This window comes from Pantherophis guttatus, chromosome 3 (genome assembly GCF_059756535.1).
Source record: "Pantherophis guttatus breed Tessera chromosome 3, ASM5975653v1, whole genome shotgun sequence".
Lineage (NCBI taxonomy): Eukaryota > Metazoa > Chordata > Lepidosauria > Squamata > Colubridae > Pantherophis > Pantherophis guttatus.
The window spans coordinates 16,285,378-16,307,899 of NC_142065.1; the positions used below are offsets into that span (position 1 = coordinate 16,285,378).

The 22,522-nt window shown below is 38.0% G+C and overlaps 1 protein-coding gene across 2 annotated transcripts in view; it reads left to right on the plus strand.

Moving 5' to 3' along the window:
• LOC117674873 (serine/threonine-protein phosphatase 4 regulatory subunit 1-like) overlaps positions 1-22,522 on the plus strand; it is a 41,510-nt gene that overhangs the window by 15,321 nt on the left and 3,667 nt on the right. For both annotated transcript variants that reach the window (XM_034433090.3, XM_034433089.3), the window contains 13 exons: positions 1,009-1,116; positions 1,775-1,840; positions 3,752-3,910; positions 4,868-5,019; positions 6,319-6,758; positions 9,731-9,948; positions 11,108-11,197; positions 11,990-12,175; positions 13,525-13,686; positions 15,454-15,554; positions 17,697-17,817; positions 18,608-18,742; positions 21,607-21,748. In XM_034433090.3, coding sequence (XP_034288981.1) covers positions 1,009-1,116; positions 1,775-1,840; positions 3,752-3,910; positions 4,868-5,019; positions 6,319-6,758; positions 9,731-9,948; positions 11,108-11,197; positions 11,990-12,175; positions 13,525-13,686; positions 15,454-15,554; positions 17,697-17,817; positions 18,608-18,742; positions 21,607-21,748 — 2,080 coding nt within the window. The remainder of the gene's footprint in view (positions 1-1,008; positions 1,117-1,774; positions 1,841-3,751; positions 3,911-4,867; positions 5,020-6,318; positions 6,759-9,730; positions 9,949-11,107; positions 11,198-11,989; positions 12,176-13,524; positions 13,687-15,453; positions 15,555-17,696; positions 17,818-18,607; positions 18,743-21,606; positions 21,749-22,522) is intronic.

Sequence of the window (22,522 nt, forward strand, 5' to 3'; positions counted from 1 at the left end):
GGCTTGGTAGTGAGCCGCGGCCTACAGGTTGGGACCCCTGTTGTAGATGGTCTCATTCTGGCCCGTGGCATCAGTGGGGATGGAGCATTGGCAAGGGTGGTGTTGGCAGGGGAGCAGCATCGGGCAGGGCAGCAGCGGAGAGTGGGATAGCATTGGTAGGGGGTGGAGCAGCCCTTCACAACAGTCCCAGTTCCTCATTTGGTGCCTTGGGAAAATGAATTGCTCACCCCTGTTCTATATCATAGGAAATTTTAGAAAGGCAAACGTGTACGTAAACTTCAGGGAAAGGAGGCTTTTGTGGGTAAGCAAGCAGAAGGAATGTTTACAACTGCTATTATTGTTTCCTGTATTTTCAAAAGCAGTCTCCAGTCAACTTCTACTCATGGTGACTTCAAGGATACACAACAGTACAGAAAGGATTTCCCCCCCACCCGCCTCCCCCCCCAGTCAAACATTGTATGATTTATACTTTATTTTCTCCCGTTTATACTTTATTTTTCAGCAAACATTGTTCCCCAAACTGCTTAGAATCAAAAGCCATATAAAAGTATAACATGATTAGGGATGTGTTGATTTGTGCTAATGGCAATCTCTTCTAGCTTTCTGGCTTCCGTCAGTGACGCAAACCAGACTTTCTCCTTCCTTCCAAAGAGGAAAACCACAAATATACAGAGTCATGGTTATTGTAAAAACATCAGTACACAAGAGCAGCTTTATTTTTGCTGGATGCCATCTGTTGTTGGTGGAATTCTTTGATTGTTTACTCTATTTATAGCACTTCTAGTATGAGATCAACTAGATGTAGTCACTGTTGCTTTAAAGGAATTGTATTTATGTGTTGTATCTGATTCCATGATGGCATCCCTTAATACCTATGTACCTGGTGAATTTTATTCTTGAACTGTAAAACTTCCCAAGCGAGTTACAACTTTTAATGCACTTTTCATAGAAATGGTAAAAATCTAAAGAAAATGATAAAGGGGAAAAAAAGGATTTTTTTTTCTCTAGATAATCTGCAAAATGGCATCTATGGTGAACAAATCTACCCTTGAGCGCTTGCTGCTTCCTCGATTCTGTGAGCTTTGCAGTGATGGAAAACTCTTTCAAGTTCGGAAGGTTAACATTTGTTGATTTTATACTAATTTAGTCATCTGCATTGGAACATACCTTATAAAATTTTGGAATTAAATTAACTTAACCTGTAAGTACTATTGAACACCCCCCCTATTTTAAATTTCTTTTATATAAGTGCCAAAACAAGTATATCTTGTTTTACATTTGAACTGCCACTCTCATTAAAGTGGCTATTATGAAGTATAATTGACAACTGGCACCATCTAAAATCATAGCCAATACAAATCAATTGATGCACATTTGAAGGCCATTGAAGGGCTTATTGTTATAAATATTCTAGTGGGGCTAACTGAGATTATATGCATACATGATGCATACAAGAAACTGTCTGATAAAAGTACAGAACTGATTATATCCAACTAATGACTCCTACATGTTTACTTTATGATATAAATCCCACCATTCTGTGTTCCCATTTTGACCTGTGAAGCAAGTAACATGAAACATAACATTTTAATCATGACACACATTTTCCCACTCCCACTCCCCCATCCCAGCCCTGTGCATGTTTTTGGTGTAGCATTCATCTTTTGTTTATGAAGATTCATAATTAAGTTAGTGTGTATGTATAACAAAACACAAAATAGATTAACATTATGGTAGCAACAAAGCAGCATTGTGCTTGTTTCTTTTGCTTTAGGTCTGTGCAGCCAGCTTTGGTGATATATGCAGCGCAGTTGGGCAAGAAGCCACAGAAAATAATTTGGTATGTTAAAAACTGAGTGTCAAGTTACACACCTTGGAATTTCATGCTGTTAGCAGCCTATGTCATATAAAGGATACCAAATGAATGTCTTCTGTGTGTATATACAAAGCAGACAACTTGTTGAGGGTAAAACTACCCTCTGCAAAGTAGTGCAACGGACCAGACAGCGAATAGATACGTTGCTTAGCAAAACACACAGATACTCACAGACTCTGAACATTTAAAGAAAAATAAACAGTCTTTACTTGTAGTAAAAAACAAACAAACTTGGCTTCTCTAAACAAAGATAACACTTCTTCAAATAATCACGGTTCAACACAAAAACATAGTTTGCTTACAATTCCAGTTCTCTTCAGTAACACAGATACAGTTCCTTTCAGCAGTTCAACCTTCTAATAGCAGGAGCAGAAGTGAATGAATTTCTTGCCTTCTTTTATGTCTGCTCAGCACAGTCAATTAGTTATCTTGTAGCAGTTAAAGTTACAGAACATAGTTTTCTATATATTATCTACCCAACCGTAGGATAAGCATCCAACAACAACTCCTCTGAAATGCTTGGATTAATGGGAAAACTTTACTGGAGACTCCTCCTTCCAGTAATTGCCAGATCTTAATACATGACACTACTGTAGAATGTAAAGTTACTACAACTTGTTCGATCTAGCTGAACAAATATTTATTTTCTCCACTATTAAGTAATATTCATTGCTTCCCACAATATGTCTTCATTTTAAAATGTTGTTCTTGAGTTTCAGCCATGGCTGAACCTTTTTGGGTTGGCAAACAAAATTATTGCCAGAAAAAAAGAAGTTTCATTTTGTTGACCCCAAATCTCATTCCTAAATTCAGAAAAGAAAACGTCTCCTTTAATTCAGCTTTTCTTAAATTGCTGCAGCTTGCAAGACACTGATAGGCTGTATGTTGGCCATTCTGGTCCACTAAGGAAACTATTTTTTTCCTTCCAACTTGGTGCTTATAAATTGCACACAGACACCCTTCCTGTTTTTTTCTCTCTTCAGGCTAAAACTGCAGTATGCTTGTTCTTTAGTTAGATAATGATAACTTCATTTTACAAGGTTTATCCTTCAATGTTAACATTCCTTTCCTCAGCTTTGCTAAAAGGACATGAATATTTTTAAAGTTCTCCTGTCAGCTTCTCATCAGAGATTCAAATTAGATTGACATTTTCAAAGAACTGAGCTTTCCGTTATACCATTATACACTTTATTGTTGTTAGTTGTGGAATCATGTCCGACCCGTTGCAACCCCATTGTCAATGTTCCTCCAGGCCTTCCTGTCCTCTACCATCTTCTGGAGTCCATTTAAGCTCACGTCTACGGCTTCAGTGACTCCATCCAGCCACCTCTGTCGTCCCCTTCTTCTTTTGCACTCAATCTTTCCCAGCATTAGGCTCTTCTCCAGTGAGTCCTTCCTTCTCATTAGGTGGCCAGAATATTTGAGTTTCATCTTCAGGATCTGGCCTTCTAAAGAGCAGTCAGGGTTGATCTCCTCTAGGACTGACCAATTGGATCACCTTGCAGTCCAAGGGACTCGCAGCACCATAGTTCAAAAGCCTCAATTCTTTGGCGCTCAGCCTTTCTTATGCTCCGACTTTCACAGCCATACATTGCAACTGGGAAAATCATAGCCTTGACTATACACACTATTATATACTTAGAAGTATGAATTGCACTAATATAGTGTCAGCTAAGTATAAGACTAAGTTGATCTTGCATGTGTTCATTCATTTGTGATTAAACCATTCAAAAAATAATTTACTCTTTGCTACAAACTACTAAATGAATGTTTTGCCTGCTAATCTGATCAGTGTTTGTAAGTAAACATTTTCCAAGTAAACAAGGTAATGTATACAAACAAATAAATTGTTCTGCTGTGTCTTTATTTTGGCAGATTCCAAAGTTTTTTGAGCTCTGCTCTGATAACATTTGGGGTATGCGGAAAGCTTGTGCTGAATGCTTTATGGCTGTTTCCTGTACTGTTTCTCCTGAGGTTCGGAGGACCAAACTGTCTCCCCTCTTCATCGGTCTCATTAGTGATCCTTGCAGATGGGTAAATAGAGTTGAATTGTTTACCTTAAATTGCAGTGATTCCATAAAAGCAATAAAAAAATATTTTGAAAAATGCCATGTATGATCATGCTTTGATTTAACAGCAACGTTGTTAGCTCCTATCAGCATCTCCTATATCTCTAAAATAAACTTGAGTAGTTTCCATGTATTAAAACTCAAAGGAACTACTGTTTGGGTAAATAGATACTTTCTGTTCAATTTTGTATACATGCTTGCCTCTTTAAATTTTGAACAGTTGAGCTTAAATCAGTTGTTCATTGCAAGCAATATTGCAGATTTGTGGAAATATTCTGATCTCTTTCATTATAATAATTTATCACTCAATTTTTCCTCTAATCTTTAAAAAATTTGCAAAAATACAGTAGAACTCAGTGCTGTCGAAGTGTCATGCAGATACAGATACTATGATGATTCATGTTAGACAAAATTCCAATCAAAGCTGCCTATTAATAAAGGCTAGGTTTTTTTGCAATTGTCCATTTTTTTTTGGTCATGGCCTGTAGCCTTAAAAATAAAATATGCACATTTGAAGCAATTATATTGTTCTTACTAATATTGATTGAATATGTACCATCAAATTGATTTCAGCTCTTAGCAACCACAAAATGGATTTTCTTCTGGAGGATCTGTCCCCAAACTGGTCCATAAGGTTTTCCAGCAATACATCCACGGCTATAGTTGAGCCTTTGTTGCTGCTGGTTCTATTTTTTTTTCTATATACTAATACAGCAAAATTATAATATTTCTTCTTCTGCAGAAACTGAGCATCTGTTCCCTAGAGTTTATGAATTTTGTAACAAGACCAAATAAGTGACATTAAAGATGCCAATCTGAATTGATGATTTCACTTTTGAATTACATGTAATTCATGAACATTTAACTTTAATAGCAAACAGTATCAATGCCATTATATTCTCTTATGTTTCCAATATTCTAGGTTCGTCAAGCTGCTTTCCAATCACTTGGTCCTTTCATTTCTACTTTTGCAAACCCTTCCAGTGCTGGTCTTTACATTCGAGAGGATGGGACGCTCAGCATCCGGCCTTGTAGTCCATGTCCAGACCACAGTGCAAATGTAAAGCTATCAAGGTATAGTGATTTGGCATTAAGGATAACTTGGGTAGCTTGAAACTAGAACTCTCTTTTTGATCCAATTGAGAAATCATTAATGGGGTTATTGTATTTCTCAGACGAAGGATTCTATTTTTGATAGCTCAAAATTCAATATTCATTTCAAAAAGTATTTTATGTAATAAAATATTATTTCCACCAGCTTTATAATTATAAGAGTCTTCAAAGTGTGCAATGATTACTATAACTAGTGAGGTAACTATACATTTCAAAATCCATATTATTATGGATCATATTATCCATATAACATTATAACATTATAAAATGAAGTATTGACGCTTGTAATGGTGGATAGGCTTTTACCTTGCCTTAGCAAGTTTATTCAATATAAGCAAGTATCTTACGTGCTGGTTTTTCAGAAGTTGTTTACCATTGAATTGAAAGGAGTATTTAATCATAACTTTGAAAACCAGATTTTAAAATACGAGACAACTGCAGAAGTTCTTCTTTAAAACAAAAACCCAGTAAGTGTAATATTAGAAAGGTAAATGACTGAATGTCCCCTAAAAGAAATTGGAAATTTACTTTATTCTGTCTCATATTTGCTTGGATATAATTTTTTTTTTTAATTTCTCCAATTGTTTCCTCTCTTTATGACGTACAAAGAAAACATGGTGGAAATAAATTGCATATATCCAGATTGGAGATAAAGTAGTGATCATAAGTTTAAGACACATTTTTACAGCAAGACAGTTTCAAACAAATTATCTTGTGGCAAAATTTGAAAAAAAAAATTCAAACTTTAATCCAGAATTTCAGAGGCCATTTGACTTCTGTTTTATTACTTTCCTTCTCTTCTGAATGGGGTGAAAAAGCCCCAGTAGCGTGATAAAGCTTTTATTTGATCTTGGGATCTCCTTGATCAGACAATTTAGAATTCAGTGTCAATTTCTTGACCTCACAGCAAATATGATTTGGAAGGCCAAGTAATTAACAAATAACTGAAATTACTTAAACAAGTTAAATTTAAACTTGTTTAATCTTATGAAGCAACAGTGTTTTCAGAAGCAGGATTAATTTTGAGAGAAAAGCCATGACTATCATAATTGATGAGCTTAAATGGTCTCCAGGGGATGGTAGAGGACAGGAAGGCCTGGAGGAAAGTTGTCCATGGAGTCGCGATGGGTCGGACACAACTTTGCAACTAACAACAACAATCATAATTTAAACTGTATTTAAACCACTACATTTAAGTGAGCTCAGTTTATGGTGGCTTTATTTTTTTCACTGTTGTTTTAACAGTATTTCTCTTCTCAGATCAGAGAACTCAGTGGAAAATAAATTGGAATCTCTGGCAGTGGAATCTTCCTTTACCCCTGTGGTTTGTTCTGAAATGTCACACCTGGATGCACAGAATCAATGTTCAGCCATACACATCAATTTTGGACTAGATCAGACTATATTACCTCAGGGAGATGAGACTTTTTTAACTAACGATATTAAAAACTGTCAAACCAGCGAATATCAGGAAATTAGCTCAAGAATCCAGTCCGGACAGGATGTGTTTAATACTTTCTTATACTGGCGACCTCCTCTTCCTGATATAAGCCAAGATATAGAGCTTCTTCAGGGCAAGACAGAGATACATGAGAGCAACTCTGTATCACAGGCACTTTATAATAACTGCGTTGCCAGCAGTGAAATTAAAAAAGTTCTGCAAAGTTTGCAGCAGCACATGGATGACCCCGATGTTCAAGGCAAGTTTTACTAGCGGCCATCCTGGTGGTGGTGTCTTCTTGAAATTTCTGCTCTTAGTTGCCATGTTCTTTCCCAGTGCTTCTTTACAAAGAAAAAGCATTTTCAGAGCGCTCTATAGTTCCCCTGACACTCATAAAAATTTTCATCCTGAGCCATCGAAGACAGAACTGTCAGGAACGTGTCAGATAGGCAGGGCTAAATTTTGGGCATCTGATGGAGAACACCTTTCCCAGCTCCGGTTTAGCTCTGACTTCTAGTTGAGAATAGCTTCCCCCCCGCTCCTTTCTTCACCTGGTCTGAGAGAGAAGATTCTGCATCCTGTATTTTTTTCCTTCCAAAAGAGACAGTAAAAGTGGGGGAAAACAGTAAAATGAACCCATTTGTGAATCAGAACTTAAGCTTATTAAGATTATAATATTTCCCCTTAACACACTTCTGTCTGGCTTCCACTTCCACCATTATTCGCCTTTTTTTTAAAAAAAAAATTGATTTATATGCCACCCTTCTCCGGAGACTCAGGGCGGCTTACAGTGTCTTAAGCAAGGCTATAGCCTTGGCGGATAGCTTGTTTCCCCAAAGGTCTTATTTGCAGAATCTCAGAGTATTTTGACCATGAGAGAAACCATAGATTAACGTAATTTAAAACAGGGGTCTCCAACCTTGGCAACCCAGGGAGTTGAAGTCCACAAATCTTAAAGTTGCCAAGGTTGGAGACCCCTGTTTTAAATTACGTTAATAACATCAAAAGGGCTTTTTATGCTTGTTATAGTAAAGTGTCATAAAACTCAGGTCCCTCTAGTGGACTTATACTTGTATGCACATTTCTTATATTTTCATGCCCTGGTACATCCTAACTGGGAGATATGCAGAGATTGGGAGCATCTCATAGATGATACTTGCATGCACAAACTGGGGCTCTTCCAATAGAGATGTGTACAGCTTGTCCTTTTATCATTTATTAGCGTCCATCACACATTCTTTTCTATGTCACCTCAGCCTTTCATTGGCATATCAATTTGCTGGGTCAAATATGACATTACATGGCAGCAAACTGTTAATTTTGTTGTGAATTGCTGTTCGTTGGTTCTTGTCTGAGCTTGGTAAATTAATTCCTTGTGACTTCTTATTCCTAGTAATTGGTGTCCAGATTTCGTGTGGTGGGTTCCTTGCTTTTTCACCATCTTCTGAATGTCAAACATTTTTTTCTTGGTCTTATAATTCAATTCATGTGTTTTTCCCAATATTTTATTTTTGCAGGGGACATAAAAAAAAAAGAATAAGCAAAACCCATTTAGCAGGAGCCTCCAAACTTTATTCGCTTCCATGGGAGAATAGGGCTTATATTCCAACTATATATGGATTCAACTGTTGCTGAACTGGCAGATGTTCTCATATTTAGGACAGTGGTCCAGAAAGAGGATAGTGAGAATCTGACAGAGGGCAGAATGGTTGAAAAGAGTCCTGTTCCTTGGTTGAAAAGAGTCCTGATCGTCTCTACAGCCATGAAAAAGTAGACTTGTGACTATACTCCAATATTAGGCAACTAAAGGATAATTTGGCTAAATTTCCTAACTAGTGGAGTTGGTTGCTTGTACCATCTAAACAGTGGTGTAAATTGTGGCAGCGCTTGACCAGACTAGATTTTACAACCATTTTTACAATGGTTGTAAAGCAAATCACTGCAGTTGTTAAACAAATCACATGGCTGTTAGACAATCCATTCATTTGAATGGGTATTTTTGCTGAAAACTGGCAAAAAGTGTCACACATAATGGTCAGAAGACTGGGATGTTTTATCCGGTCATAAATGTGAACCAGTTGCCAAATGCTTAAATACAGTCATGTGATTGTGGCATGGGGGATGGCAATTGTAACTTCAAGGCCTGGTCATAAGTACCAATTTACAAATCTGTTAAAACTTGAAACAGTTGTTAAACCATTAGTCATAAGTCAAGGACTACGTATAGTCCCATTCTTCCCAGACATAACCAGCCACTCTGTCATACCAATTCATTACCAATTTCCCAGTCTTCAGGCACACTGACCTATTTAACACATTTATATGGCTGTCCATCTGTCAAATGTACTCAAAATAAACAAAGATGAAAGCAAAAACAAAGCCATAGTCCACTAAAGCAGGGGTCCCAAACTGCTGGGCTGCAACCCACTACCGGGCCATGGCTGGCTCGAAATCAGGCCTTGTGGGCAAGTGCATGTGTGTGAAGCTCTACTCGCGCAAACAGAGGTTACTCACGTGAATGGAGCTTCGCGGGTGAACACAAGTTCCCTTTGCTCGTGTAAGTGGAGCTTTGTGAGCGCAAGTGGGCGTGCACATGCCGCTCACACAAATGGAGCTGTGTGTCTGCGCCTGTGACGCCCTTCCCCCCCCCTTTGCCAGACCAGGCCAAGCCAGGCCGCCAAGCTAGAAAGGTTGGGGGCCGCTGAACAAAAGAAAAAACTAGTTAAGGCCCTGGGAAAAAAGTCCAGTAAAAGGGTAATGTGCATATCACACAGCCATTAATGCCCTAACTCTAGAACTTGAAATAATAGCCAGGTCTTCATAAATATTTATCCAAATAAATATTTTTAAGTGCCAATCTTAAGTATTTTTATTCAGCAGGCAATCTCACTGTATTTAATATTTTTTATGACTACTAAGAGTGCTCAGAATGTCATTCTTACTCTGTGACTCTCTTTGTAGACCTCTGATTTCGAGATACTTTCAGCTTATGTGTAGCTTCCATGAAATGTTTATATGTGACTTCCAAGGTCATCCTGTCTTTATAAACATTTCTGGATCTGAACATTCCCTATGGCCATAAATAAACCCACCTTCATTGATTTAAGAACCAGTGTATACAATATTTTCATTATCCATAGCTGTTTTATTTAAAGTCTTACATGTTTTTAATATTTTGGAAAATGAAGTACGGTATTTGAAAACTTAATGGGACTTATTCCATTCAATCAGCTCAGGTTCAAGTACTGTCTGCTGCACTCAGAGCTGCCCATCTTGATTCTGTCAGTGGCTGTGACAGCAAGCAGAATGTGGAAGTTAATGATACCTATCAAGAAGACATCCCAAATTTGGTCTGTACTTCCAGAACAGCAGATGTGAATATCTTATCTTCATTGCCAAGTCTGGCTGATGTGATTAAGTTACCTGATCCAACTATAATAAAAAATGCGGTAAATATGTGTTGTGGGAAAGGAAGGTGGTGGTCAACTGTCCATCAATCATTTTCCATAATTTTGGTTTCTTTGAATTTTAGCCAGGGAATTGGATTGAAAATTACATTAGAAAGCAAATGCAACTTGAAAGGTTCACTCAGTTAGACATAGGTTAAAGATAACCTAAAAGCTATTTACAGGTGGTCCTCAGTTTACAGCTCATAAAGCACTATTGGCCATCGCAAAATGTTGCTCCACTATGCCCATGATCACATGATTATGATCTAGATGCCTGGCAACGTTTTTGCACTTATTATCAAGCGCCCTGCGATCATGTGATAGTCATTTCTAATCTCTACTGGCTTCCCCAGAAAGTCAGTGGGGAAACTGGCAGGAAAAGTTGCAAGCTGTTGCCACCTGTTGAGTAGCTGAAATTCCCTCCTGGCAGGCAGCTCTTTGAGAGCAAAAGGGAACTCTCAAAGAGAGTTATGCACCAAAGGGAACTCCTCTGATGGGTTATAGAAACAGAGATAAAATCCCTAAGATCTAAGCTCTGAAGCCCTTCAGAGGAGTTACCTTTGGTGCATAAAGGGAAGCTGACATCGGTAGGCATCTATTTCACTTCACTTAACAGTACAGGAGATAGCTTAATGAGCACAACTCGGAGTGCCAGGATTATGGTCGTTAAGTGATGCGTTCATGTGGGCTTCTTACTTTACTACTGTTTTCGCTCTATGACTAAGATCAAATTGTGGTTTCAAGTTGAAGACTACCTTTAATTACTGAATCTTGGAAGTTCTCCCAATAAATACTTAGATTGGCAAAGACTTACAAAAAGAAAGCTTGATAACCTGCAGATAGGGCACTCAAAGATCTTCAGTGAATTATTAGAAAAATGTTAAAAATGGTATCCCAATGCTGACACCGGAAGAAAAATAAATGTTAAGCTTGAAATTTACTGCTTTTTGAGCCAAGCCAAATGGAACAAATGTTTATTGGTTTTCTCTACACTTGGCCCAATGTTCTGTTTAAGTGGAATGTAGAAGCAATATAATACAAAGATACTTTTGGCCTTTTTAAAATCACAGTAATTTAATTCTTAGAAATAGATTTTTTGTTACATTTCAGTTGTATTGCATTTTAATGATGTATATTTTATTATTATGCACTTTTACAGAAGTCAGAAGAACAACACAATGATGTCAACAAAGCTTTAGAGGCACAAGAGAATGATCCACATCTTGAAGAAGATAAATCAAAATTGCAGGTTTCCAATTTTTCTGATATTCCTGGTCATAATTGAGATCTTTAAAAAACCTGTTCTTAAACTAACTCTTGTACTTCAGTGCTGACTGATGCATATTTTTATTACTATGTAAAGAGATTTAAGCTTGATAAAACATTATTTTCAAACCTGGCCCTAGGCATTATTTTGAATCTGCATCCAATTCATACTTCTTGTCTCCTTTTATTACAAAAAACATTATGCTTAATCTAGATTAACCCAGCTTGAATATTTCACTTATCCTATTTGGAATTTTCTTCAACCTTGGATTTTATTATAAAAAATAAACATAGTTTGGCTTGAACAGTTTATTCATTACTTGTGAAATACATTGATTTCTTGTAGCAAGTTCAGAAATGTAAAAACTATATTGTGTAACTAATGTTAAAATTGAAACCAAACACTGAAATATCAAAGGTTGATTCACTGCCATCAGTGTTGTAAAGATGTATAATTTTATAATACTATATACACAAAATGTGTCTATTTCTGGTTTGTAACTTATTTCCAGTTCCTTTTATCTAGTTCATTGGCCTTGCAGACTGGTGTGACATTTAGCATATGTGACAGTGTAGAAGAAGCTGATTATTCCCTATTGAAGAACTGATTGTGTTTGGCCCATTGTATATTTCTACACTGGCATTATGTGGTTGCCATCTGGAGGAAGAGATAGAATGCTATACTAAAAGAACAGGTGTCTTTTAGCAGTGGTATAGCCTTACTCTTGTTTAATTTATTGTTATCAATAATTTAGTATTTTTTTTTAATCTTCAGGACATTATACCTCAGCCTTTGTTGGAGCAGTATTTATCTATGACAGACCCTGCTCGAGCACAGACAGTTGATACTGAAATTGCGAAACACTGTGCATACAGTCTTCCTGGTGTAGCCTTAACACTTGGCAGGCAAAATTGGCATTGTTTGAAGGACACCTATGAAACTTTAGCATCCGACGTACAGGTAAAATACAAAGCAGTCGGTATTGCTTTGCTATGCATATAAGCTATGCATATAAATGTGTGAGAAGCATGCAGCATTTATTATTAATCTCTGCTGGTTTGTTTAAGGTAATCCCTTTCAAAGTAAGTTCCCTTAAGTCTTAAGGAGGTAGATACTTCAGAAAATTGATACCTTGTTTGTATGTTTTTTGTTGGGTTTATATTAGCATTGATGGCAGCATGGCTGCTTCTGAATGCCATCTGCAGTGGGTTGGCTTCTGTGAGAACAGACTGCTGGAATAGATGGATCCAGTAGGGCTCTGCTTATGTTCTAAATGCACTGAGTCATATACATTTATTTTGTGTATAAATGGCTTATTTTTATCACTAGTCTGTACCAGAGCTACAGTAAATCAGGTTAATGGGGTAAATAAGACACCACCTAGCCCACTTGGAATGTTAGTTTATATAGTAAAAAAATTATATTTTTCCAGATTTCCTGGAAATAGTTAATTGTGGAGTCCTTAGTGCTGCCTGAACTTGGTAATTTTCTTGTTTCATTCCCCAGTTAGGTAACATCAGTACCTAGCATTGACGACATTACACAGACGGGTAATGAAATGTCAACAAAAAACAACCAAGCTAGGTAAACTCCAAGGACTCCAGAGTTCAACCTTGAGCTACACATATTCTTTTCTAAATAGTTAAGTTTTGGACCAAAATCTCTATGAAGAGAATATCATAAGAAAAAGACACATCTGCCTACCCAAAAAAGACCAAATAACATAACATTCAGGGATGGGGGATGGCGGTTACATATTATGGCAGAAATAGTCTATTTGCTTTTCAGTAAATTGGTGTTTTCTGATTCATCACCCCATCATAAATAGTCATTGTGTGAAAGTGTCCAGGTTACATTTTTGAAATTCTACATGATCTCCCCCCCACCCCCCCCAACCCCCGCCAAATGGCACATATCCCATCAGAAATACTAACACTGAACAGTTACAGCTAACAAACATAACTGCTTCCTCCTCGGGCAGGCAAAGTAATGTTGGTAGATTTTTGCTATTTTTTTTATTTTAGTATGAACTAAAATAATAATTTTGTGACCATTTCATTTAGTTATCAGGATTTCAATATTTTTTTAGGTGGAAAAGTTTATCCTTTTACTAGTCTGAAATTGTTCACTATTCAGCGCCATTGAATTATCTTTGGTTCTAGTCCTGAGAGAAAAGATTTATTGGCAATTTGGTAGCATTGTAAATTTGCATACCTTAGGTTTTGCTTGTTTAAATATTCTTTTAACCTTACTGTGCTTACTCAACTGTGTTCTGTACTGTTCTGCCCATTTATGTGAACTATTTTCAGTGGAAAGTCCGTCGCACGCTTGCTTTTTCCATTCACGAGTTGGCTGTAATTCTGGGAGATCAGCTAACAGCAGCTGATTTAGTGCCTATTTTCAATGGTTTCTTAAAAGATCTGGATGAAGTACGCATTGGAATCCTCAAACATCTTTATGATTTCTTAAAGGTAGGGATAGTTCACATTTGCTCCACCTACCTCTCTCCTGAGAAAAGACCCAGATTTAGAGACAGCCTCACAACGGTCATTCATGCTCTGGCAATTTCCTGGTTGGGTTATTGCAGTTGCTGAGCATGGGTCTGCTTTGAAAATGGTCTGGAAACCTCAGTTTACAATAGGAATGCTCACTGGGATTGGCTGATACAAACATATATACAGTTTACAGCAGCAGTTGGGATCAGAAAAGCCATTGCTAAGGGACACAGTCCTAAAACATGATGTTATGTCACTGCATCACTTAGCGGTGGCAATTCCAGTAGCCCCACCGCCCTTGATACTTTAACTTGGGGTGTCAAACTCTATTTCATTGAGGGCCGCATCAGGGTTGTGTTTGACCTTGGGGGGATAGGGTGGGTGTGGCCAGCTTGACATCATTTGTGTCGGGTGCCAGTGGCCCGAGCGCCCTGCCAGCAAAAATGGGCTCCCAAGCTCCGTTTTTGGCTGGGGCAGCCTCCTGCAACCCTCTGCCAGCGAAAATGGAGCTCAGTTTTTGCTGGCAGAAGGTTGCTGGAGGCCATCCCAGCCAAAAACGGAGATTGGGAGCCAGTTTTCTCTGGCAGAGGCACCATGGGCCGATCTTTCACTCTTTCCAGGGCACCCCCACGGGTCGAATTTAAGCACCTTGCGGCCGGATGTGGCCCCTGGGCCTTGAGTTTGACACCCCTGCTTTAACTGAACACAACAGAGTTGGAAAGGACCTTGGCGGTCATTAAATAGGAATAGCATGGATCCTTAAACAAGGATCCTTGAACTTTCAATTCCCTGTTGGCTTTCCTATTGACTGCTTGTGCAAAGCCAACGGGGTGTGCAAAAATCATGATTATATGACTGCAGGGGCTCATTAAATATACTTGTCAGGGTTCCAAGTAACATACCCATAACACAAAACTCTGAGTCAGGTACTCAAAGAATAATTTTATTGGATATATCATATTGGCACAGGCCGGTGAAAACCGACTCTGACTATTCCCGCAGTTTTCACCTAATTAAAATTAAAAGTTTTTCACTTTCTCAAAACAATCAATCACATGGTCCAATCAGGACGCTGTCCAGTTGCTAGATGACTCCAGGCCCCTCCTTCTGAACAACTGCAGGAATGCCCTTGGTTCCCAAGAGAAAGTATTTTATTTGATTACAACACCCCAACTATCTCTCTTCCCCCCTCCCTATCCCTCTTCTCCAGTGTGTCAGTGTCTCAAAATGGCCTCAGTCAGGCCAGCTTCAGGATTGACAATACTATTCATTCAGGACCATCATAACTTTGAATAGTTGCTGAATGAATCGTTGTAACTCGAAGGCTACCTGTAGTATTAGTTCTTTGCTGATTCATTTCCAGACCCATTTTAAAAAGTTGGTTTTGATCTTTAAAGCTCAAAATGGCTTAAGACCAAGTTACCTGAAGGAGCACTTTCTCCCACATTTATATTCCTGGATTTTATGCATGTTTAATGATCCTTGTCCTATACAGTCAGGTTTTTCGGTAGCCATCTTACCCAAAAAAATCCCTGTCATTTTTTTCAGTGCCGTTGTAACTTTGAACGGTCACTAAATGAACTGTATTAAGTTGAAGACTACCTGTACTGCGAATGAAGTATTTCTATGAAATAAGCATTTCATGTTTCACAGATGTTACATTAACATCAAACATTGTGTGTGCCTTCAGGCAAAAGAAAAATCAATTGCCAGACATATTGTTTTTTATTGTTTTGTTTTTAGTTGCTTCATGCTGAAAAAAGACGTGAATACCTTTATCAGCTTCAAGAATTTGTGGTAACTGACAATAGCAGGAATTGGAGATTTCGTTATGAACTTGCAGAGTAAGTTAAGATTCCTTTGATTTTTCTATAAGCTTATTGTTTAATGGATGTGTTATTTACCTTGAAGCATAGAAGGCATAATTAAAACAGTGTCTTGGGGGAAGCAAATTATTTGGGCCTTTTTCAGTTCTCAGGCCTGAGCTTGGTACTGAAATGGCATTGGTCACTCTTTGTCAGGACCTGGATGGAGATCTCCTGGGCTTACTAAATCCCTCAGCAGCCTTTGATATCATCGGCCAGAGAATCTTGGACAACCTGTGAGGAATTGGAGGGATTGGAGGTATTAATTTCAGAAATTTTGCTCCTTCCTGTATGGATTATTCCAATTGGTATGGTGAATGGGGGAGAAAAGAGAAGAAAAATTGCTGCTGTAAGGTTTGATTTTTCTCCCCCACCCCCCCAAATGCTGAGCACATTGTAAGCCGCCCTGAGTCTTCAGAGAAGGGCGGCATATAAATCAAATAAAAAAAAAACATTTAATGTCTACATGAAGCTGCTGGGTGAGGTCATCCAACAGTTTGGGGAATAGAATCATCAATATGCTGATGATACTCAATTATATATCACTACCCCAGGCTCAGCTGAAGATGCCGTGAGATCTTGTCCCAGTGCCTAGAGATTCTTAGGGTCTGGATGGGAGAAAACAGGCTTCAACTGAACCCAAGCAAGACGAAGTTGCTATTTGTTCACTGTGGCCCTCGGTTAGTTCCAGTGGTTCTCTCAAGGGAGTAGCCCTGCCCCTTTGGGAGCAAAGGTGTGACTGGGGTTCTTCTTGGACTGATAGCTATTGCTGGAGGTAGGTGCAGGCTACGCCCAGGAGGCTGTTTGCCCAGCTTTGGCCCACTTGCCAGTTCACCCCTGCTTGGAGTAGGAGGACATGTGCTGTCCTCAGTACTTGCCTGGACTACTGCAATGCACTTGGCATTGGACTGCCCTTGGAGGCTGCTGCTCAGAAACTGCAATTGCTCTAGAATGCAATGCCCTGCATGTTAGCATGTGCTCAGCACTATGATTATATTACATTAATGTTCAGGCCTTCAACAGTTATCCAGATGTAATTAAAAGTGCTGATTTAACCTACAGGACCATCCCACCAACTAGATTTAATCCCCTTGGGGTGCATTTTTCAGAAAATATTGCTGGTAATGTCACATTTCCTGTCCGGTATGGGATGATGTGGGGTTCCTCAATGTGTTCTGTTCTCATGGTGACCCAAGGCTTCTGGAATAGCCTCCATTGATAAGTCAACACTGAATTATTGTTAACTGCCAAAAGTTGTATAATATGGCAGACTATTAAATTACAACTACAGCAACAAATTTTATTTTCTCATATATATATATATTTTTTGCAAACTTACTTGTTGTAATATAAGCAAAATTCAAAGAAACAAAAAATACTCCATTGAATTCTGTTGTGTGAAGCTAAATAAATTCAAATTTTGTAAGTGAAATAAGTTTCTTCCTTATGTTCCAGTACCTTTGATGCTACTGTTGCATAATTTGGTTAATTTTGTGTTAACTGCAAATGAATGTTACTAGTCTGATGGTGTAACATATTGTAACATCTCTGACATCTAGTGGCAAAACCTTGTAACATTTTCTTTTATGTCAAGTGTTGCCCTCTTGCATTAGTTTCTCAGATTACTGTAGTCAATCACTTAGTAAATGTATTTATTAGTAGGTGCCCATATGGCGCAAGCATGGCCTTATATTTCTTGCAGTAGCAGTGAATATATGTAGCTTAATGTTGGCATCTTCCATTGTTGTTCAAGGTTGGTTTTTGAGTTACAGGTATTTCACCAGTGAAAAATACAAAATTAAATATATATATAACCAGCAGTAAGGAGAATATAATTCAAGAATCTAAAGGATATTAAAATTGTTCACCCATCCATCCACCCACTCACCCATCCACCCATTAAATATATATATGCTGCACATCTCAGTGAAAAGGCAACTCTGGGCAGCTAAAGATCGTAATTGATCTGTAAATGATTCTTTAAGCAGAAAGTTCGGAAGAAGCCACTGCAAAATGCTGAGTTCCTGTTGATATTCCTTAATAGTGTTATTTTCCAGACTTATCTGTATTTTCAGCTAAAAGCTAGAACGTATATAATTAATTTTTTTCTTTTTCTTTCAGGCAGCTCATTTTGATACTTGAACTTTATAATCCCAATGATGTGTACGACCACTTAAGACATATTGCACTAACGCTCTGTTCAGATAAAGTTTCTGAAGTCAGGTGGATCTCCTTCAAATTGGTAAAGCACCAGTCTTTATCTCCTTTTGTTCTACATGATATAGTCATTTGACGTAACAAGTCTACTTTTAAATGCTCTTCTTCTTCTTCTTGTGCCATATCTGTCATTGGACGTTGGCGATCATGTTAGTAATCCTATTTTTATTAACAGCTGCACAAAAAAGTGCTGCTGAGTTTTGTCCAAACCAATCCCTTAGATTTTGAAGACATGTTTTTCTTCTTCCTGGACCTCGTTTGCCTTCAGTCTTTCCCAGGAGGATTAAATGAAGTATTTTTCCAGACGTTGCATCACATGTCCAAAATATTCTAACGTTAGCTTTTTAATGGTTTTGATGATTTCCCTTTGCTTTCCCAGGCGGCTTATCACCTCCTCATTTCTGATTTTGTCAACTGAGCTTATACATAACAGCCGCTTGTAAATCCACATTTTAAATGCTTCTAGTCTCTTCAAGTGGCTTTCAGTCAGAGACCAACTCTCCACTCCGTAGAGCAGGATAGAAAAGATGTAGCATCTGAAAGCCTGATTTTCAATCTTAGACTTATGTCGTGACTGCAGAAGAACTTTTTCATTTTGAAGAATGCTGTTCAAGCTTTCTCTACCCTTGTCTTTACTTTACTTTTAAATGCTAGAAACCTATTTCAGCATTTTTTTTCTCAAGGTTCATAATAATCATATTTATTTATAGAGATTCACAGGAAACAAATGTGTAATGAGTGATACTTGCTGTGGGAATGGTATTTTATAACTACTGCTGTCCCTGCTCCTGCTTGATTATTTGATATTTTTGCAGGCTGTAGCAATACTGCAGAAGTTCTATGCATACAATGCAACCTCTCTGGGATTAAATTTCATTAATGAGTTGATTATGAGATTCCGCCATTGTTCCAAGTGGGTTGGTCGACAAGCATTTGCCTTCATCTGCCAGGTGAGTCTGCGTCTTGTGGCGTCTGTGATGTGAGCAAAGAGCAGAGCTCTCTGATGCAATTTCGATATTAAGGCTAATCATACCCTAAGTCCCCTGCGTGAGAAATTTGACTTGAAATTTGAGGAGAGAACCTGTAACTTTAAAACATGAAAGGTACCCTAAGGAAACTTGTTCTGGTTATCTAGGCTCAGGTGTGTAACCAAGAAACAGTAGCAAACTACTTCTAAAAAAACCTTGCCAAGAAAAATGCAGGGAGTTGTCCAGGCAGTTTCTGAGAATTGGACATCATTGAAAGGAAAGGGGAAAAAAATCACTTTCATATACTTCTGAGGTTATTTTCAGAATATGAATATAAACAGACACACATGATAATGCAGGTGATTTTTTTTTCTTTTTATAATTCTCTTCTCACTAGCTTATTTGGGGAAGATTATTTTATACCTTTAGGTAGTCCTCAATTTACGATGGGAATCTATGTCGCTAAACATTGTGATCCGAAAGCATGATGACACATACCTGCATTGCTTACCAATGGCAATCACTCTTTGGCTGTTTAATTTTTTTTTTTTTAAATTAAGTTCTTACATTTCTAGATAAAACTTTTGCTAAGGATTGAAGGAAATTCATGTGGTACCAAGCAAATTTATTTTCTGGTTTTGTAAAGCTAATTTGTCAACTAGTAGCTTAATAACTCTTCATTTCATAGCTTCTGTGGGCGTTGTGGATACTACAGAAGTCAGAACAGCTTCCCACAGCTGCTATTGTATAAATTGTGATACATTGAAATTAGGTCTGTATTTCATTAAACAAAACGCCATGTAACTTTTTAAATAAAACCAAATAGCCTTTGCGTACAGTTTCTCAGCCTAAGCTCTTTTGCATTAATATCATGTGAACTAGATTTGATATAAGGTTGTGTTAATATCAAAACTGTTTGCAGAAAAGATAAAACTTCCTTCTGAGTATCAAACGGATCAGAAGCTAACCTGTCTCTTGTGTGATGTGTGCTATCTTTTATACCTTGCATGATGCTGAAGAAAGTTAAGGAAGTCTTTAGTTCCTTGTTCTACATCTAATTATTTTTTACGTAATTGTACTATTAAGCATTATAGCTGTAATCAATTTCTTCCATTTTGCCTGTGCAATATTAATATTACTGAACATTCAGTACCACCACTGTGTTGTACCATCTGTCAATGGGATGGACTGTGTTCTGCTTTTTAGGCTATTTTTAGAAGTTTTGAGGATGCAAGATGATTTGACTTGCAATGTGCACGTATTAGAGCGCATAGATCAACAAAAGTTCTCTGCAAAGATCAGCAAGAAATTAGCTATTTTGGATGTAACTGCTGAGTAGAGTATCCGGCTGTTTTGCATCTTTAGCACATCTAAAAAGATCTGTTAGCATGTCTCAACAAACAGCCATTTTTCCAATCCCATGTAAAATTCATGTGGTTATGCTAAATCTGAATAGACACAGACAGACACATGGGGATACATAGCATATTACAATTGTTATATCTATGAAGGTTAGCTTGGTCAGTAATGTATTTTATTTTCATTAAAGGCAGTGTCTCATAAGGATAATTATCTTTTAGCTGTTGTTATAGTAATACATTTATTTGCAACTATAGATTTTAGCAAAATTCATATATAATTGCAATAATCCATATCAGTTCACTTGATCCCCTCTAAATACAGGTAGTCCTCAACTTACGACCAACAATTGAGCCCTAAATTTATGTTGCTAAGTGAGAAATCTGTTAAGTGAGTTTTGCCCCATTTTACGACTTTTCTTGCCATATTTGTTGAGTGAATCACTGCAGTTGTTAAATTAGTAACACGGTTGTTAAGTGAATCTGGATTCCCCATTGACTTTGCTTGTCAGAAGGTCATAAAAGGTGATCACATGACCCCGGGACACTGCAACGGTCATAAATATAAGTCAGTTATCAAGCATCTGAATGTAAATCATGTGACCATGGGGATGGTTCAACGGTCATAAGTGTGAAAAATAGCGATAGCATTTAGATTAGACTTATATACCACTTCGTAGTGCTTTACAGCAGGGGTAAAATGTAAAATTTGTTACTATCGGTTCTGTGGGCGTGCCTTGGTGGTGGGTGGGTAATGTGACTGGGTGGACGTGGCCAACTTTTTTTTTTTTTAAAGCTTTTCAAAGCATTTTTTCTAATGCTTTGAAAAGCCTCTGCCGATCAGGCAACTCAGCTGGCAACTCTGATCGTCAGAGACTTTTCAAAGCATTTTTTTTACCACCTCTTCAGCCAAGAGGTTGCAGAAAAAAATGCTTTGAAAAGCCTCTGACGATCCCAGCTGAGCCGCGCGATCATCAGAGGCTTTTTTTTTTACTTTTAAAAGCATTTTTTCGTCGGAAGAGGTTGTAGAAAAAATGCTTTTAAAAGTTTTTAAAAAAAAGCCTCTGATGATCGTGCGGCTCAGCTGGGCATGGTGGGGGTGGGGGCGTAGGGATTTTTGCTACCAGTTCTCCGAACCACCTGCTGCCATCGCTAGTGGATCGGGCGATCCGGTCCAAACTGGGAGCATTTCACCCCTGCTTTACAGCCCTCTCTAAGTGGTTTACAGAGTCAGCCTATTGCCCCCAACAATCTGGGTCCTCATTTTACCGACCTCGGAAGGATGGATGGCTGAGTCAACCTTGAGCCTGGTGAGATTCACATTGCAGACAACCGGCAGTCAGCAGAAGTAGCTGCAGTACTGCATTCTAATCACTGCGCCACCACAGCTCTGGTCATAAGTCACTTTTTTCAGTGCCTGTTGTAACTAAGCAAACTGTTGTAAGTCAAGGACTACCTGTAGAGCTTTTTCCTATTTTCTGATTAAAGGCAGTAGTTGAAGAAGAATGCATGCCCGTGGACCAGTTTGTTGAACACCTGTTGCCCAGCCTTCTAAGCCTGGCTTCTGATCCTGTGCCAAATGTACGGGTTTTGCTTGCCAAAGCATTGAGGCAGACATTATTGGAGAAAGGTATGCTTAGTCCTTTTGTAGGCAAACAGATTTCAAATGTAATTGAGTTCTGTCAACAAGTAATAGTGCTAATATGCACTAAGTGGTCCTCTTTAAAATTATATAATCAGAATAGAGCTGGAAGGGACCTTGGAGGTCTTCTAGTCCAACCCTCTGCTCAGGCAGGAGACCTTATACCATTCCAGACAGGTGGTTGTCCAGTCTTTTCTTAAAAAACCTCCAGTGATGAAGCACCTACAATTTCTGAATATAGATAATGCAAAACTTAAGAACAAAAGAATTACTAATTACTAATCAAGGAGAGAAGCAACTTAGAACTAAGGAGAAATTTCCTGACAGATAGGACAATTAGTCAGTGAAACAACTTGCCTCCAGAAGTTGTAAATGCTCCAACACTGGAAGTTTTTAAGAAAAGATTGGATAACCATTTGTCTGAAATGGTATAGGATTTCCTGTCTAGGGGGGTTGGACTAGAAGGTCTCTTCCAACTCTTTTTTCTCTATTCTATTCTATTCTATTCTATTCTATTCTATTCTATTCTATTCTATTCTATTCTATTCTATTCTATTCTATTCTATTCTATTCTATTCTATTCTATTCTATTCTATTCCATTCCATTCCATTCCATTCCATTCCATTCCATTCCATTCTATTCCATTCTATTCCATTCTATTCTATTCTATTCTATTCCATTCCATTCCACTCCATTCCACTCCACTCCACTCCACTCCACTCCACTCACTTTGGTAGGCTTTAATAACCTAAACATCTCTG